Genomic DNA, 20,112 nt, shown 5'->3' with positions numbered 1-20,112 from the left:
AGAAGGTTGAAAATAGAAATACCTTATGATCCAGCAATTCCTCTACTTGGTATTTACCCACAAGAAAAACGAGCCACAACACGAGAAGATATATACACACCAAAGTTCATAGCAGCACTATTTATAATAGCAAAAAGATGGAGGCAGCCAAAGTGCCCATCAACTGAAGAATGGATAAACAAACTGTGGTACAAAAAGGTATTTGGAAGATAGTCATCAAAAGACATGGTCACTGGATGTATGGTATGAAGAAGGAGTCAAGAATGATTCTCGTGTTTCTGCAAGAGCAACTATACTTCCTTATAATTCTACCTATCTGAAAACTAAACCAATTCTACATCATCAAAACTATAACTGAAGAGTAAACTAATGTAATCTGAATATGGAATTCAAGCTAGTGTATTATTCTTTGTATGAAATTAGAATGGCATTTTCTAGAAATAAATATAAAAACATCAATGTTATTCATCTGAAATCTGCATTGATCTCAATCTTATGTTTGGATTTGAGAGTTGATATTTTTTCTTATGGAAATAGTAAACGCATGATTTCTATCAGCCAGCTGTTGAGATAACCCTACTGAAGTGCCCCTACTGAATAATTCCTTGTAAATGGGGTTTTACCTTTTAAAAAATTATTTTAGAATGTTACTGCAGTATTTAGGATAGCTGCATATTTTTTGTAGTTTTCTAGTTCAGTACCTTTCCTGTTTTTGATCTTCACAGTAACCTATCAGTAAGAGGTTTTGATGGGGGCTTTAAAATAGTTACAACAAATGTTTACTATGCCTTACACTTCAATAAACTCACTTCAACCTTAACAACCTTATTAGGCAATTATTATTCCCATTTAACAGGTGAGTCTCCGGACAGCCTCATCTTTCTCCTGCAGAGTGACCAGTGTATTCAAAGTGCTGACCTTGTGGATGTTAACTAATGTGCCCCAGATTATAAAGCTAATAAATGTCAAGATCAAGAATTGGAACCCAGACAAATTCTGTCCTTAATCCCCGAACTCTTGAGAAATTAATCTTTGAGCCTCCCAAGTCTTCATATTAGGATGTTGTTGTTAAGTGCCGTCAAGTCGATTCTGACCCATAGCGACGCTGGTGAGCTTGAACCAGCCACCTTGCAATTCAAACGACTTTGCAGTCTGACACATTAGCCCACAGCGCTACACCAGGACTCCTTTCATATTAGGATGTTGTTGTTGTTGTTAAGTGCCGTCGAGTCGGTTCCAACTCATAGCGACCCTGTACAGGGTTTCCGAGGCTGTAAATCTTTACGGGAGCAGAACGCCTCATCTTTCTCCCGCAGAGCATCTGGTAGTTTCGAACTGCTGGCCTTAAGGTTCGCAGCCCGATTCGTAACCACTACACTACCAGAGCTCCTTCATAAGATTTACATGAGTACATGTTTTACATATAATAAATGAGTCGGTTTCTAAATTATTTTCATTAAAAATTCACAACATCTTATCATTAAAAAGTTAATGCTTTCAATTTGCCTCAACTAGCAACTTCAGAGCAGGAGACTTAATGAGCCAGGGTTTTCATTTAACACAGGTATGTGTAATGGAATGGTGATGAGCGGACCTAAGTCACCCAAGGTACAGCTGAGGAAATTAGAGATCAAAGCTCTGAAACTGCACTGCGGGTCTCGTACATGACGGTGCACAACAGCTGAACTTAATGCTCCACTTAGGGTCGCGCGACAGGAAACAGAGCTCAAACCATCTCTATGGAAAGCGTGCTGTACGACCGAATGGAGGAGTGTGCATAGACTTACATTGTTCATACAGAATTGCATGGCATCGTGTGTATACATCTTTCATCAACCACTATATAATTATTAGGATTAACTTCAAATTTTTAAGTAATTGAAAGTTATTTAGAGTTTAACAGAAAATTTCCATTTCAAAGTTTATAGTTTTCCTTCAACCACAACAACAAAAAGCCTAGAAACTGAAATTACCTGGTAAAGTTCTTTTATTTAGATTCAACCTAGCATATTTTAAATCTCATCTCTCTCTCTGCTAGAGAAATAAAATCTCTAACTCCACAGGTTGTCATCGAAAAGCACTGAATGTGCATATTTCCAATGAGGCCATTTGCTTCCTGTCTGGTCAACAACCACAGTTCTTCACAAGACTATTTCCATGTCAGTGCAGTACTGACATACCCAGAATGCATTTCCTAACTTAGAAAAGTGATTGATTTGTTACCATAACACATAGTCTTTTAGTCTTCTGACTGTTCTGACAATGTTTTGCATCCACACACCCAGTTGGAAGAAAATGTGGTTCTTGGAAACACCACAGCTGGGCTCGGCAGAGCTCAGGCACCTCTGCACGTCAGCAAGCAGCTCTTTCCTTCATGGGGACTGACGTCAGCAAAGGGAGAGTCCAGGCAAATGGCTCAGCTTATGATTTAATTTTCCACAGCTAAGAGAAGAAAATCATCACAGTAAGTGAGTTGTAAGACAAACAGGAAGGAGTTCATAGGTACACTTACCTGACTACAAACTGAGAACATTTGACATAAAAAAAAGGTGTCCATTATGACAACAGCAACCATGGGACACAATGGGGAAAATGAAAAACTTCCAGGATCAAAAATGACACAGTGCAATTCTTGTGGTTCCAGTTTTCATTCATTCTGCCTCTGGACATTTCCTAAGAGAGAAGGTCCTTCCCCAGCCCAAACTCTTATATTGACATTATATTCAAACTTTATTTTTTTGTTCTTTCAAAAACAGTCTATTACATGAGAAAGGAGTCCTGCTCTGTGGGATAAAGCACTGGATTGCAAGGTTAGTTTGAAACACAAGGTCACAGTTCAAGGTCACCAGCCGCTCCTTGGAAACCCTACACAGGGTTGCTATGAGTCGGAACTGACTCGAAGGCATTTCACCACAACAACAACAATATGAGAAAAGCTGAGCTGAAAAGCCTGTTTCTTTACCACAAGAGTTGTTTTCATGCCAGTCACATAGAAAAAGTTAAAGAAGTGTGAAGAACAAGGATAATTATGTAGTCATTTTGAAGACTACCCCAGATGCCCCAGAGTGGTAGTCATACTTACTCTTATATTAAATCCTAGAAGATCACTAATAACCCCTGAGACAGCAGAAAGGATAACTACTCGTGTGATATTGTAGATCAAGGGATTCACTGTCAGCCCGTACAGTCGAAATGGTGTGTCCAGTTCCTGAAAAAAAAAAAAAGATTTACATGGTTTCTGAGTAACTATCAGTGATTTTGTGGCCATTTTTTTAAAAAGCTTCGTGTCAGAATGACTGATTAAGCTCTTACTGTTTAAGGGTTCCCATCAAAAAATCCCTAATGTGCTCTTACCTACTTGTCCACTAGCTAAACTCTTTAAGAGGAGTCCCGGTGTAGCATTGTAGGTTAGTGCGCTGGACTGCAAAGTTGTTTGAACCATAAAGTCAGTGGTTCAAGCTCACCAGCTGCTCCTCAGAAACCTTACACAGAATTGCAATGGGTGGGAACCAACTTGACGGCACTTAAGAACAACAAACTCTTTAAGAACTCCTGGTGTGGCACTGTAGGATAAGCACTGGACTGCAAACCATAAGGTCAGTGGATCAAACCCTCCAGCTGATCCTCGGAAACTCTGTACAGGGTCGCTACGGGTCGGACCCGACTCGATGGCACTTAACAACAACAACAACAACAACCAACAACAACCAACACTCTTTAAGCCATGGTGTTTTCAATAACCTCATATACATATGAAAGTTGGACAGTGAATAAGGAAGACCATAGAAGAATTGATGCATTTGAGTTATGGTGTTTGGAGGAGAATATTAAAAGTACTATGGACTGCCAAAAGAACAAACAGATCTGTGCTGGAAAAAGTACAGCCAGAGTGTTCCTTGGAGGCCAAGATGGTGAGACATCATCTCTTGAACTTCAGACATACTGTCAGGAGGGGCCAGTCCCTGGAAAAGGATATCATGTTTGGTAAAGTGGAGGGTCGGAGAAAAAGAGGAAGACCCCCAGCGAGATGAATTGGCATAGAGACGACAGCAATGGGCTCAAGGAGAGCAATGGTTGTGAGGTGGATGTTAGTCTGGGCAGTGTTTTGTTCTGTTGTGCATAAAATTGCTATGAGTCAGAACCAACTCACTGAACAACAACAACAAAAAGCTAAGGTCAATTTCAGAAATATGTCATTTGTGGTAGAAAATGTAATTTTAAAAATCCAACAGACATCAGCAATCATCAGAACCTAGGTAACAAGAAAATTTTTTTTATATACAGTCATTAAGCCAGCACTTTCAGGTCAGCATTTCGAATTTACATAGTCTAGAACCGATCAGATAGTAGGGTCTTTTCCAAGATATAAACCATTGATTTAATTTAAATGGTTGTAAAAGTGTGTCCTGGTATCATAGTGGGCTAAGCATTGGGCTGTTAACCAAAAGGTCAGCAGTTCGAACCCACCAAACACTCCCAAGGGGAAAGATGAGGCCGTCTGTTTCTGTAAAGATTTACAGATTCACTATAGCGCAGTTCTGCTCTGACCCGCCGGGTCACTGTGAGTAGAAATGGACTCCACGGTAGTGGGTTTGTTTGTTTTTTTTTTTTGAGACAAGTGGACCATAGGATGCTACTTACTTTCAACAACTTGGTGGACAGCTTCAATACATTGTTTACTAGAGTCAGCTGCTCTTTCTTATTTGGCTTCTTTTCCATCTTAAGATACAAATTAATCTAAGGAAAAGAACAGGAGGTAAGGAAAATTTCACAGGAAAACAAAACATTCATGGCATTAAATCTGGCAAATTTTGAGGGTAATGTTTTCAAGTAAAATTAATTTTCAAAGCCCAACAGCCATTTATACAGAATGCATGTCACACACCATAGCCCCAAACCTAATCAGTCAGGTCTCTGCCAAGGAAACACTACATAATGAAGACAAAATAATGATGAAGCAATTGAAATATCAAAGGGATAACAAATTTATTATTAGTTATAATATAACTTAATTAGCATGCAAACCCCATGAGGTCTAAAACTATGTTTTATTCATCTTGGTATCCCCCAAATAATCTAAGATCCTCATCATATATTTCTGGAATGAGAGAGGATAGCTGCATTTAAGTTACAAATCCTTTAATTCCTTATTTAAAAAAAAAAAAAAAAAATTCATGGCATTTAGCAACAACATAATTCTAAGACCAAAAAGAAAAAAACTCATTTTATGATAGCAAATGTTTTCATTTACAGCATATAGCTAAACTTGAATTTTTAAAAAAGTCTTTTAAAACTTTGCATCGTAAGAAAAAGTTCTCAAGCTCATCTATCCACATACTGAAAAGTTAAGTTTTTCCAAACATTGAAATATGTATTCCATGAATCAGACTGCTAACCTCAAGGTCAACAGTTTGAAACTACCAGCTGTTCCACGGGAGAAAGACGAGGTTTTCTGCTCCTGTAAAGATGTACAGCCTCAGAAACCCTGTACAGGGGCGCTATGAGTCGGAATCAATTCCACAACACATAACCACCACTACCATCACCATGACTAACACAAAAGAAATTCAAGAAGCTTATCAAACATTTAAACTACAAGTTCTCTAAAGATCTAATACTTGATGTAGAATATGAGATTAAAAGCCTCATGTCCACAAATAAAAATACCTTTGTTGTTGTTGTTATGTGCTGTGGAGTTGGTTCTGACTCATAGTGACCGAGTACAGGGTTTCCATGGCTGTAAATTTTTAAGGGAGCAGAAAGCCTCACCTTTCTCCCACGGAACAGCTGGTAGTTTCGAACTGCTGACCTTGCGGTTCGCAGCCCAATTCGTAACCACTATGCTACTAGAGCTCCTAAAAAAATACCTTTAGAGAGTACAAAATACTTTATTTAAATCATTAGATTTGAAGTTTCACAATCCTGGAAGCAAGCAGGGAGGCTATTATCCTCAATATATAAAAAAGAAACACATATATGACAACAATACTGAGGTCATACAATAGAAAGTGGTAAAAATGTAGACTTCACTCTGATTTCTCTAAAACAGATATTGTTATAAAACAATATAAGATTGTTATAAAACAATATCTGTTTGATAAGCATCTTTAATTTCGTTTATATCAATCATAGAAAACATATTTTGTGAAAATCTTTTCAAGATGTGAGTAAATGAGCTTGAGAACTTTTTCTTATATATACAGCCTTTTAAAACATTCACTTGATTTTAAATCAACATTGTTTTGCTGTTTTTCCTTTTGGCTAGAAAACCTGAATCTAGATTTCGTAAGAAAGCTACCTTTTAGGCAATTTACACTAGAGTTTACTTATAATTAAACTATCATGTTACTTTCAGAGACTTTTAAAAATAGAATTTATTTTTTTATTGTTGAGAATACACACCACTTCAGCAGTTTCTACAGGTATAATTTAGTGACACTAATTACATTCAAGTTGTGCAGCCAATTTTGCTCTCTTTTCTGAGTTGTTCCTCCCCCATTAACATAAACTCACTGCCCCTAAGGTTCCTGTGCAGTTCTTAGAGTTGCTATTGTCAATTTGATCCCATACAGACAGACAGACTGTAAAGGAGCAAACACTCAAGGCAGACATTCTTTAGGAGTTAAGCTAAAGTACTGTCTGGTTTTATGAAGGTTCCAATGAGTATTTCTGGTTTAAGATCTAAAGATTATCTCAGGGCAATAGTTTCAGACATTCATCCAGCTTCTGTGGTTCCAGGTAACCTGCAGTCCCTGAGAATTTGAAATTCTGTTCAGTATCTGTCGCATATGTTCAGTAATGGTAGCCTGGCACCATCCACTTCTGTCTCATGGCAAAGGACGCAGTTGTTCAATTAGCCACACATTGCATTTCCTCTGCGTATTCCTGCCTCTTCTTCTTTCTCTGTTGCTCCAGGCAAACAGAGACCTATAGCTGTGCACTGGATGGCTGATTGCAAGCTTTTACAACCCCAGGTAGTACACAGCAAACTAGGAGGTAGAACAAGCATTAAACAACTTCTTACGTCAGTTAACTGGGATGTCACATGAAACCACGATCCTAAAACTCCAAATTAGGGAACCAAATCCTGGGAGGAATTTGTAGATAAACAGCCCCAGCAGCTCTTCTCCTTGTTGTTGTTGTAAATATGAGGGGGGTTCAAAAGGTCATGGAAAAATGGAATTTGAAAATAATGGAATTTTCCCACAAACTTTCTGAACTCCCCTAATATAGCTATCACACAATTTTTGTAGTATCTATTATTATGTTTCATAGGTGTACAATGTATTGACAACAATTAATCAGCTATGCAACTCTATCCTTAATCAATTCCACATAAATTTTACAGTATTATTATGCTACCTCTAGCCAGTGAAGCAAACCAACCTCTTACCAGGGACCAATCAATACCTGTTCAGTAAGTAATATCGACACATTGCTGTATTTCTTATTGGTTTCAGACCCCAGGGAGACCAGGCGCAGTAAGAAAAGCAATAAAGCTGATTCCCAGATCAAAAACTCCCAATTATAAGCATCATTAAGGAAAGTTTTATGTCCTCGGAGAACCTATAGAAAGGACCAAACAAGTTATGTTTTTCATTTGTCTTGAGATCGTGTAACTATTACTGTTTTGCTCTATCCATTTGAAAAAGCATTTGCAAGAAACCATTATTATAAAACTCAAAAGAGAGGAGCTTTAATACTCAAAGTATCTCTAAATTAATCATTATGTATTAAAAACCCTTCCCTCTAAGTTTTTCAGATTTTCTCCTTTTCATGGAAATGACAAAGGAAGAAAACATAGTAAGATAAATACATTGCCAGGTCTTTTAACCCCCAGGACGTCCACTCATAACTGTATACTGACAGCTGTTTAAAGCATTAAGTTTTCAATATGTCTAGTAAAGTTCCCTAAAACATGTGGCCCACCCCACTGCTTTTAAAATCTGACTATTTTATGCCTTATATATAAAAGATTCCAGGCTCAGTTCTGTACTCCATTTTAGGGTCTAAATCTCAGCAGGAGCAGCAGCAGGCACTATTGACTGACGAACTGTTGTATGTCAAGTTTTCTGGAGCAAAAAACACCTTTCTCTTTTTGTTGTTGTTGATTGAAACTTTTTTGTTCATTGAAACTTGTTCAAACAAGCCCAAGTTAGGACAGAATTTATTGGAAAATATACAGAGAACTCTCAGAGAAACCAGATACAAGCCCTTTGAGAACCAGAAGTCACCAAGCAATTGCTGTCCTCATCTCTCTTCCCCTAGCCTTCTTCTGATCTGTTTAGGAAGAGCCAATAGTCAAGGATAAAGCAAAGCATGGAGAAATGGAACAAAAAAAGACAGACCGAAAAATCCACAGGCAAGTTTAAAAGTAAAGACAAAGGTATATCAACAAAATGCTTAAAGAAAGAAGAAGAGAAGGGAGGGAGAAAGAAGGAAAAGAAAAAAGGGAAAGTCAGAAAAAGAAAAGATGAAAGAAAGAAAAGGAAAGGAATACAAGAGATTGTCCAAATGTGTGACTGAGGAGATTTAAAAACAGTGAAGCTCAATGAAGTTGACTAGGATTTGGTCTCAGGGTGCCCATAACTCCAATATAATTATAACTAAATGGCGTGCCACTGCAGGATCAGCACTGGACTGTGAACTGCAAGATCGGCAGTTCAAACCCACCAGCTGCTCTTCGGAAACCCTATACAGGATGACTATGAGTCAGAACCGACTCAACGGCTCTTAACAACAATAACAAACACATATAAATTGTTAATTTTATAGAAATAGGACTGAAGAATATATAACAGAAAGAGAGGGCTGTATATGGGGTCTAGGAAAGGAGATGCCAAAGACAATTTACCAGTATCTAGTACTACCCAGGGGAGATGTCAATGAGGCTACTCAAATATTGTCTCTAGGAATGATCTCTACTAGGAGCATGTACTATGTCCCAGCCACTTCTATATGGACTGACAATTTTGTTTCTAACTCTGCAGAGCACTCTGTATTTCAGCCATGTTAACATGTAATTCTTCAAACTTGAAAGAAAGAGAAGGAAAGAAGGAAACTGTACATGTGGTGGGTACCCTCTGTCTCCCACTCTTCTTCCCACATCCTTCCCTTTCACCCCTGCATTTCACAGGCTTCTATTTATCACTCTGGTCTCCATTTAAATATTATCTAATCAGGAAAGTTATCATACCCTAAAATGTATTTAAGTCCCCCAAGTATGTGCTCCCAAAGCACCCTAAATTCCTCACTCTTCATATCCATTAAACAATATACTAATTGCTATACTGTAACGTATTTACAATTCAGTAACTGCTGTACTGTAACACAGTACTGCAATACAGTCATTCGTATCTATCTTTGCTGTTACATTCTAAGCTCTGTGAGGGTAGAAAACTGTCTTTCCTGCTCCCCACTGTATTCCAAGGGCCTAACTCAGTGCTGTCATTCACTCATTTATTCACTCACACAACCTTCAACAAATATTTTTTGAGCACTGAATATAGCAAGTATTTGTTAAATGAAAACTGCAAGAGGAAATAAAATCTTCTGAGGAAAAGAAGCTGTGCCTATACATGAAACTTACAAAAAGGACCCCAAAAATCTAGGCTCTTTCCTTCTCTTCCAAGGGAAATTTCATCTAAAAGAGGATGTGATGATTGTTGCTAGGTACCATGGAGTCCATTTCAACTCAAGGCAACCCTGAGTACAACAGAACAAAACACTCCCATGGCCTGAGCCACCCTCACAATCATTGCCACATTTAAGGCCACTGTTGTAGCCACTGTGTCAATCCGTCGTATTGGGGTCTTTCTCTTTTTTGCTGACTCCTCTGCTTTACCAAATATGATGTCCTTCTCCAGTGGCTGCTCCCTTGTGCTAACATGCTCAAAGTACATAAGACAAAGCCACATCATCCGTGTTTCCAAGGAGCATTCTAGTTGAGCTTCTTCCAGCACAGATTCATTCATCCTTCACATGCAGGGATTCCTTCTTTCATATTCATTGTTCAGTTTTCACATGCATACAAAGCAATTAAAAATACTCTGGCTTAGGTCAGGAACACCTTAGTCCACAAAGTGACATCTTTTTAATATTGTAAAGAGGTCTTTTGCAGCAGATTTGCCCAATGCAATATACATCATTACAGTAAATACTTCAATTCCTCTTCAATTACAGCAAGCAAAGTCATGTTATCTGTCTATTTCCGGTTGTTAATGAGTCTATCTCTAACTCTAATAGAGCATTCTTCTTTATATACTCCAGCTTCTCGGATGATTTCTTCAGTATGCAGATTGAATAGGTATAGTGAAAGGATAATTTTCTTAATTTTCAACAACACAGTATTGTTCTACTCAAACAACTGCTTTCCTTGGTCTAGTATAGTAGGTTCAGCATGAATTCCCATTCTTTCCAATGTATTGTTATCTATATTATGATCCACACAGTCAAATGCATAGTCAGAAAAAGACAGATAAGCATCTTTCAGATGTTATTGTTACTGTCAGATCCAGCCCTCATTTCACATCCTCTTCTGGATCTGGTTTGAATTTCTGCAGTTCCCAATCAATGTGCTCCTGCAACTGTTTAAAAATTATCTTTAATAAAATTTACTTGCATGTGATATTAAATGGTATATTCTATAATTTCTGAATTCTGTTGGGTCACCTTTTTGGAATGGGCAAACAAATATGGATCTCTTCCTATCTATTGCCAGGTAGCTCTCTTCCAAATTTCTTGGCATAGATGAGTGAGTGGCTCCAGTCCTGCATCAGCTTGTTGAAAGATTTCGTTTTTGTATTTCATCAATTCCTGGAGCCTTGCTTTTCACCAGTGCCTTCAGTGGAGCTTTGACTTTGTGTTTCACTATCATTGGTTCTTGAAATGGTTGAACATCTACTAATTCTTTTTGGTAGAGTGACTCTGTAGTCCTTCCAGTTTCTTCTGAAGCTTTCTGCATCATTCAATATTTTGCCCATAGAATCCTTCATTATTGTTAGTCAAGACTTAAATTTTTTCTTCAGTTCTTTTAGCATGAGAAATGCTGAATGTATTTGTCCCTTCTGGTTCTCTAATTCCAGGTCTTTTGCATATTCAATTACAATACTTTACTTTGTCTTCTCCAGCTGTCCTTTAACATTTTCTGTTTAGCTCTTTATCCTTACTTCTGTTAGCTTTAGATTCTTTCTATTCAAGAGCAAATTTCAGAGTCTCTTCTGATGTCTATTTTGGTCTTTTCTTTCTTTCCTGTTGTTCTAATGATCGTTTGTTTTCTTCATGTACTATATTCCTGATGTCATCCTACAACTAGTCTGTGGTCTTCAGTTACTAGTGTTCAATGCATCAAATCTATGCTTGGGATGGTCTCTTGATTCAGGTGGGACTTTAGCTCTTGTGAATTGCTCTGATTCAGTTTCAACATGAACTTGTATATGAGTAAATTGATAGCCTGTTCCATAGTCAGTCCCCAGTCATATTCTGAGTGCCTTCTAACCTGAAGGGACCATCTTCCAACACTCTACCAGACAATGTTCTACAGCTACTCAGAAGGTTTTCATTGGTCATTTTTCTACAAGTAGATCACCAGGCCCCTCTTCTAAGTTTGTCTTTGTCTAGACGCTCTTTAAACCCGTCTAATAAATCCTGGTGTGGCACTGTGGGTTAATGCGCCAGACTGCAAAGCTGTCTGAACTGCAAAGTCGGTGGTTCAAGCTCACCAGCTGCTTCTTAGAAACCCTATACAGGGTCACTATGGGTCGGTATCGACTCGACGGCACTTTCCAACAACAACAACAACAAGGAGTCCTGGTGTGGTGCTGTGGGTTAATGTGCCAGACTGCAAAGTCATTTGAACTGCAAGGTCGGTGGTTCAAGCTCACCAGTCGCTCCTCAGAAACCCTGTATAGAGTTGCTATGGGTCGAATCCGACTCAACGGCACTTAACAACAAACAACAAGGAGCTCTGGTAGTGTAGTGGTTACGAATCGGGCTGTGAACCACAAGGTCAGCAGTTCGAAGCTACCAGCTGTTCCGCGAGAGAAAGATGAGGCTTTTCTGCTCCCGTAAATATTTACGGCCTCGGAAACCCTGTACAGGGTCGCTACGAGTCAGAACCGGCTCCACAGCACATAACAACAACAACATGAGTAACTCTGCTGATATTTGAAATACCGAAGACACAGCTTCCAGCATCATAACAACACGCAAGTCACAGTTCAACAAACTGACAGCTATGTAATAGAAGCGTATAGAAGCTACCACAACAAACAAAGACTTAACCACTTGACGTAGAGATCTGTCTAGTTCAACAAATAATGACTCCTCTTCTCAGCAAAACCAGACCTGAGAGGAAGATAATGAGCAAAGAACCAAGGAATTCTTATAGAAAGAACACCTGATAATACACCCTCCCTGCAGGTGAGCTGGTATGAAGATAGCATGAAAAGAAAACAAGGCATTACTGAGTGGTGATAGGAAAAAAAATTAATATTAAGAGTAGCTTCTCTCTCACATCCTGAGCAATAGAACATGGAAAGTATGTTCCTTTGATGCAATGGGGGTACACAGGAGTCCTGGTGTGGTGCTATAGGATAATCACAAGGCTGGTGGTTCAAACCCACCAGCCGCTCCTTGGAAATCCTATACAGGGCTGCTATGACTTGGAACCAACTCACAGCACTTAACAACAACAACAGTGGTATCAAAGAACCTGGTTAAGAACAGTGTCATGAGTTCTGATTCACAGGAGAGCTCAGTAATTGGTCAATGGTAACTTTTCTCCAGGGAGTGTCTCTTTCCTAAGTCCCCCTCCTAAGAAAAAGGGGGAAAAAATGAAAAGGTAAAAGCTAGAGCTCAAGAAGCCAGATATAGTCTGACCTAGCAGTCTCCAGCTTCAAAACTTTTTTAAATATAGAAAGAGAAAGAAGAGGGAGAGAGACTCAATTTAGTCATTATAGCCTCTGGCTAAAGTAAGTGCTACAGACCCCATGCCCTGTCTGCCTCTGGTAACACTCAACACTGGCTAAATGTTTCTTTTCACTCTCTGCCCACCTCCTCCGTAGTGCATAGGCAAACTCTGGGACTTTCCAGGGGATAAGGTCACTGGGGGAGAGGAAATTTGTGCCTCTATACTAATGCTAACCAATAGAAATATTTGAGTCACACATCATTTTAAATTTTCTATAAGCCATATTTAAAAAGTTTTTAAAAAGGTGAAATTAATTTTAATGTCTTTTATTTGACATAATATTTTCCAAATGTTGATAATAGAAAAAATTATTATTGAGCTATTTTATTTTGTTGTTGTTGTTGTTATGTGCCGTGGAGTCAGTTCTGACTCATGGCGACCCAGTACAGGGTTTCCAAGGCTGTAAATCTTTACGGAAGCAGAACGCCTCATCTTTCAACCGCGGAACAGCTGGTAGTTTCAAACTGCTGACCTTTTGGTTCACAGCGCGATTCGAAACCACTACGCTACCTTTTGGGAGGTATTATTTTTGAAATTTGGTATTTTACCCTTACAGCACATCATCTATTGAACCAGTCACATTTCAAGTATTCAGTAGCCCACACAAGGGCCAGTGGTTATTAAAGTGACTGGAACAACACCCTACTATTTATTGTTCAACTGCACTAAAAAGTATCTCTGGGAAACAAGCATACAGCAACACTATAAACACATAACAATATACCTTGTCAGAGAAAGATACAACAGATAAAAGTATCAACAGGAAATGTAAACCCCTGAAACAGAATAAATGATGTGGCTTCAAAAAGTTCATGGAAAAATTCCAGTCTCTTTTCATTCAACTTTTCCACTAATTTTTTGAAGCCCCTCATATAACAGCTATATCATCAGTCAAAAATGACCATCTAAAATTAAATTAGAGTGATCTTACAGTCTCAAAGAATTTCAAAATTACCTATAAAATGTTTCAAAAAGTTAGCTAAATCAACAAATAATCCAATGTAGCAAAGAAACACATTAAATATTAAAAAACTGACTACACCTAAGAAACACACAGTGACCTGTTCTAAAACTGGAGGTGAACCCAGTCACAGGATCTCCATTTTCCATTAAAACAGATAAAGCATTTACCTGCGCACAACAAATGAAAGCAATCGAGAGCGTCAGTAAGAAGACAGATGATACGACCACATCAACTGAACGCTGCGGGCCCCGTCTCTGTGGAGTGAGACACGTATGTTAGTGTTTTACATCACTGTCCCGGGCAGCAAGTCTCCATACAGGACTCACATTCTTAACTCTATAGTATTCATGTGAAAATAAATGTTTACAGATACAAGAAGTTTTAATTAAGCACTGAAATCTATAACATTCCCCACAGAACTGAAAAAAAAAAAGGCAGTATTTATTGCTATACCCTCAGGAACTTTACATTTTGTTTTCTCTCTCTAGGCTCTATTTCCTTATCCCTAGGAACCCTGGTAGCACAGTGGGCTTAACACGGGGATGCTAACTACAAGAATGGTGGTTCAAACCAACCAGTCACTCTAAGGCAGAAAGATAAAAAGCGGTCTGCTCCCATAGAGCCTTGTGGTCTCAGACACCCTGCAGAGAAGCTCTATACTCTGTCCTACAGGGTCACACTGAGTTGAGACTGACTTGATGGCAGTGGGTCTCTTGGTTATCAGCTTTGCTGGTAGATAACTTCTAACTTCAGATCCAGAAAGTGTGTCCACCATTGATCTAATCTTTACAATATACAAGACTATATGGTCTGAGAAACTGCTTCAGGAAACCAGTGAGTACCTTCTCTGCATATTCTTACATATATCCTATTGTTAATCAAATAAAACTCACCTTTAGATAGGAACGAAGTGATAACCATATCTTAATGTTCTCTACCTTTTTAAGTCTGAAATGAGGTATTTCATATTTTCTAGCTTTCCTTGCAGATGTAATATGGCTGAAGAGTTTTGCAAATAAAAATCTCTAGAGGAGGTTAAAATAAAAATCACCAAGTAAGATGTATGTTATATGCCTCTGTGTGTTTAATTTAATAATTGTAAGCAATAGTCGCAGCATATTAAAAATATCAAAAAGGATGGAATTCTAACCAGTGACCACAAAGACTGGTAGTAGAAACAATTTATCAACTAGTTCATTACTCTGTTGCTTCAAAAGTACGCTATATACTCTGTCACAATATTGTACACTCATGATACTTGCAAGGCATATTCTTTGGAGATCCAACTTCACAAAGTCAAGGTTTCTGGTTCTCTCCCCAATGATGTTTCCTGTCAAAATTCTGTATCTTGTGCATATCTTCAATATTACATCCTCAACCCATCACTCTTACCAAATTTCAATGCATTTATTTCTCATGTGGCCATTTGTTTGTAAACACATTATCACTTTGAGAATTACTACATATGCTGCCAGATAAATAAACAGCAAAGGCATACTGAGGTGCAAATGTTCAGCCGTCTGGTAGGCTCACTCAATGGCTAAGCCATTTACTCCTACACACGAGGCTCAGCAGAAATTTTGGGTCACCATATGCCATTTGGAGTCCTGGTGAGGGGCTATAGGTTAAAGTACTGGACCACAAAGCTGGTTTGAACCACAAACTAATCATCTGCTCTTTGGAAATCCTATACATGGTTGTTATGAATTGGAACTGAATCCACAGCCCCCAACAAAAGCAACAACAACATATGCCATTCATAATGAGAGTCAATTTCACAAACATTATATCAATATGTACAAAGAGTTTACTCCCAATCATTCATTGATCATATTAACTACTAGAGAAAAAAAAATACATGAAGAAAATAATAACACTGCAATGGAATGTCACATGCAAAAACAGACACAGGAAAATTTACTTTTCTACTGACCTGTTTATATGTTCGCTCTGCCACACACATCATAAAAAAAAACATCCAAGTAAGACACAATCGTTCAAAAAAATTAATTAAAGACAAGATAATAATAGGTATAACTGGTGGTGCTCCACAAAAGAGAGTCAAGACCTCCTCAGCAGAAATGGATTTCAGCTGGTCAAGGCTCTTCGCACGGAAAAGTCGGTGTACAAAAGGAAAAAATGCTAATCCAATGGTGACGACATTTCCCAGCATCTGATAACCTACTCCTTGCTGATATGCATTGACCTGGGATTAAATTTAAAGTTTCCATCATTACTGCATAACCAAATTAAGTTGTAGGGCAGTATTATCAATTGTTATTTTGATGATCAAAAGTAGATATTTAGAACTAAGCATCTTAAATGACATACACATGACTTGTAGACATTATTAAGAATTAAGATTATATGAGATGAGGCATAGTTGTGAAGTATAACTGAGCCATTAATCATGCTAATAGAGATCATATTAAGTATAAAGAATAAAAAAACATACTACCAAGTACAAAAATCTAAATATATCTGAAATGAGGTATTGATGCATATGTATGTGTGGACTTCCAGTGTGGCATTGTAGGATAAGTGCAGGCCTGCAAGGTTGGTTTGAACCACAAGGTTGGCAGGAACTTTACATTTTGTTTTCTCTCTCTAGGCTCTAATTCCTTATCCCTAGGAACCCTGGTAGCACAGTGGGCTTAACACGGGGATGCTAACTACAAGAATGGTGGTTCAAACCAACCAGTCACTCTAAGGCAGAAAGATAAAACCTGTCACTCCCTGGAAACCTTCTACTGGGTCGCTATGAGTTGGAACCAACTCAATGGCACTTCACAACAACAACAACAACATATGTATGTGTGTGTGCTTCAAAAGCAGAGTTCTAATGGTTTTGACCATTAACTGGATTCGATAAAACAGCTGCTTATCACTAAGTAGATTATTTAAAAGTCTGCAAACGTATTAAACCTTACCCTGCTCATAATGATGCCACTTATTTCCAACACAGACATATCCATCTTTTTGCACTCATTCCCTTCCCAGATTATTGCACTAACTCGTTCAGAGGCAGGACTTGAGTTCTGAAGCCAGAATAAGTGGTTCTGAGAAGAAAAAATATATAATTGTTTGCATCCATTCTTTCTTTCCTCCATTAGTTTGTCACCCTTTGCCCAGATCCCAGGCGACATTTGCCAATGTTCAGTTTAATAGTTTTAATATCTCCCTCGCAGACTCATCACTCCAATTACCTCAAAGATGCTGATTTCTGGTCCTTTTAAAACCTTTTCTCTTATTTGCATAGAGGCTAAAGGTCTTCTCTTCTATAATAAGAAGAGATAGGAGTCCAGGATCTCCAAAGTTGCTAAAGATACAGAAGTGAGGATAAGCTGGTTGTATTCATGGGATACTGAGGAAGAAAACATTTCTAGGACAAGACCACTCTGAGAGTAGTAGGCAGTGTTAGGTAGGAGAGATGCTAAGAGGCCTTCCATATTGTGCTGTGAATGACTGAGGTGTTACCCTGATAAACAGGACACAAAAGAGCATAAGAATTCAAGAGCAGAAAGTCATAATAAAACAACCCCACCTCCCACTGCCATATCATGCCTTATTCTTCAAGTGCAAGTTCCATTTCTCCACATGGTCTTCTTTGACCTTCAGGAGCTTCACTACTTTTGCTCTTCTCTGAAATTAAAAGTCTATTACCAATCTAATTAACATCAAATTATATGCAGCTTCTATAGGGTGCAGCCAGAATGCTCCTTGGAGGCCAGGATGGCTAAGCTTCGTCTCTCATACTTTGGACATATTGTCCGGAGGAAACAGTCGCTGGAGAAGGCCGTCATGCTGGGTAAGGTGGAGGGTCAGAGAAAAAGAGGAAGACCCCTAACGAGATGGATTGGCCAGGTGGCATCATTGATGGACTCAAGTGTGGCAGCGGTAGTGAGGTTGGCCCAGGATCGGACATTGTTTCGTTCTGCTGTGCATAGGGACGCTATGAGTCAGTTCCGACTCGATGGCACCTGACAATAACAACAACAACTTATTTTCCATGTAATAATCCCGTCCCCAAACTAAAATTTCAGTTTCTAGAACAGGGCCATATGATGTATTTCTTCTCTTTCCACCACAATGATGAGCATAATGTGGAGCATTTATTGATTACTCACTGATTCATCGATTTACCCAGCAATTATTTACCAAGCACCTCTTCTGTTTCATGTACTGTGGATATAACAAAGAACTAAAAAGACAGATGTGGTGCCGCGGCATGAATTATTGAATGTCTTTTCTAACCAGACTAACTCCCAACAAACAATGCTCATGCCCTGCTGGGTCTGGATAAGAGAAGGTAGGAGAAGATACTGATTGGTGTTGTTGTGTGCCATCAAGTCAAGTCAGTTCAGACTCATAGCAAACCTGTATAGGGTTTCTGAGGAGCAGCTGGTGGGTTTGAACCACTGATCTTGGAAGCTACTGATAGGCTGACATGGTTCAGCTGTGGATGTTAAGAGTTCATTGTAATTGTAAGAACTTGAAAACTCCAGCATGGGTATAAATTGAGCCATCTCAAAAGAAGGAGGAGGGCTCTCACTACCATTAAAGAAGAGGCGTGTGTCCTTTGGACCCTGAGATCCTGGGCATCGAACCTCCTCTCCCCAGGGACAGAAAGCTGTGACAGCAGAGGAGAAGCAGCAGCAGCAGAACCAAGAGCCAGACTACTCAGAGCAGTGGGCTTCACACTCACAGAGCAAGTAAGCTGAGTGACTTTGGTAGGAGTGAGGTGTCTCTGGCATTTAATTGGAGGAAGTGAGGTTTGCTAACCCAAGAAGTTAGAGCGGAGTGCCTTCAGGTTGAGGTTTTTGGTGGAATGGTGTGTTCTGTGAACATTATTCATCAGCTCTAAAAGAGCACTGTGGAATCCTGATGTGGTGCTGTGGGTTAATGTGCTGGACTGCAAAGTCATTTGAACTGCAAGGTTGGTGGTTCAAACTCAGCAGCCACTCCTTGGAAACCCTAGAAGGGTCGCTATGAGTCAGAACTAACTCAACGACACTTAACAAGAACAAACAAAAACAGCTTTGTAACATTGGCCTGGCAGAGAGAGGCCTGCCTGTGGGCATGACTAAGGAGAGGCTCTCCTGACTGAAGAACTGTGCCCTAAGCATTTCTGAGCCTGTTAACAGCCCAGTAAACCCCGTAACTATGAGTGTGGTGTCTGAGTTCCGTGTGGTCACTGCAACAAATGATCAAACCCAGCTGAGTAGAGAGGACTGTGGGAGAAATGCTTGTTGCCATCACTTTTTTGCATGTGATCTTTCCTGTCATGGGAGTTTTCAGACTTCTGAAGGAGACATAATTAAATCAATAGCTGCGCCAGACTGCAAAGCCATTTGAACTGCAAGGTTGGCGGTTCAAGCTTATCAGCTGCTCCTCGGAAACCCTATACAGGGTCGCTATGGGTCGGAATCAACCCGGTGGCACTTAACAACAACAACAACACACAGCATGGTGGAGTCCTGGTGGAGTGCTGTAGGATGAGCACTGGACTGCTAACTGCAAGTTCAGTGGTTCAAATCCACCAGCTGCTCCTTGGAAACACTTTACCAGTTTGCTATGAGCTGGAACCAACTCAAATGCACTTAACAACAACATACAGCATGGTAAAGAAAGGAAAGAGTGCTTTAGAAGTACACAGGAACGGCTTCCTAAAGGAAGTATTATTTAAACCAAGACCTGAAGAATAAAAAGGAATGAGTCATGGAACCAATTACTCCAATGGACTAATGGAACACATGACTAATGGAGTCACGTGAACTCCATGACTCTGAGACCAGAAGCACTAGATAGTACCACTACCAGCTGCACCGAAAGGGATCACATTAGAACATCCCATATAAAGTTGAGAAAATATGGAATGAAACTCACAATTATTATTATTCTATGTGTATATATATCTATATGCCTATATAATCATATATAGGCATATAGATACAGATATAAATATACATATATATGTTGTTGTTATGTGCCATGGAGTCGGTTCTCACTCATAGCAACCCTGTACAGGGTTTCCAAGGCTGTAAATCTTTACAAGAGCAGAATGCCTCATCTTTCTTCCACGGAACAGCTGGTAGTTTCGAATTGCTGTCCCTGAGGTTTGCAGCCCAATTCATAACCACTATGCTACCAGAGCTCTCTCTCTCTCTCTCTCTCTCTC

General features: G+C 39.2%; 1 protein-coding gene across 1 annotated transcript in view; it reads right to left on the bottom strand.

Annotated features, from left to right (window-relative positions):
- Window positions 1-2,363: 2,363 nt before the first annotated feature.
- PHTF1 (putative homeodomain transcription factor 1) overlaps window positions 2,364-20,112 on the bottom strand; it is a 50,336-nt gene continuing 32,587 nt past the window's right edge. The window contains exons 11-18 of the mRNA XM_006865900.1: window positions 16,865-16,993; window positions 15,868-16,140; window positions 14,828-14,959; window positions 14,102-14,188; window positions 7,411-7,566; window positions 4,642-4,737; window positions 3,083-3,208; window positions 2,364-2,442 (exon numbers count right to left, since the gene is read on the bottom strand). Of these exons, the coding sequence (XP_006865962.1) occupies window positions 2,422-2,442; window positions 3,083-3,208; window positions 4,642-4,737; window positions 7,411-7,566; window positions 14,102-14,188; window positions 14,828-14,959; window positions 15,868-16,140; window positions 16,865-16,993 (1,020 nt within the window). The 3' untranslated portion in view covers window positions 2,364-2,421. The remainder of the gene's footprint in view (window positions 2,443-3,082; window positions 3,209-4,641; window positions 4,738-7,410; window positions 7,567-14,101; window positions 14,189-14,827; window positions 14,960-15,867; window positions 16,141-16,864; window positions 16,994-20,112) is intronic.

This window comes from Chrysochloris asiatica, unplaced genomic scaffold (genome assembly GCF_000296735.1).
Source record: "Chrysochloris asiatica unplaced genomic scaffold, ChrAsi1.0 scaffold00085, whole genome shotgun sequence".
Taxonomy (NCBI): domain Eukaryota; kingdom Metazoa; phylum Chordata; class Mammalia; order Afrosoricida; family Chrysochloridae; genus Chrysochloris; species Chrysochloris asiatica.
This window is presented reverse-complemented; position numbering and strand designations above follow the sequence as displayed.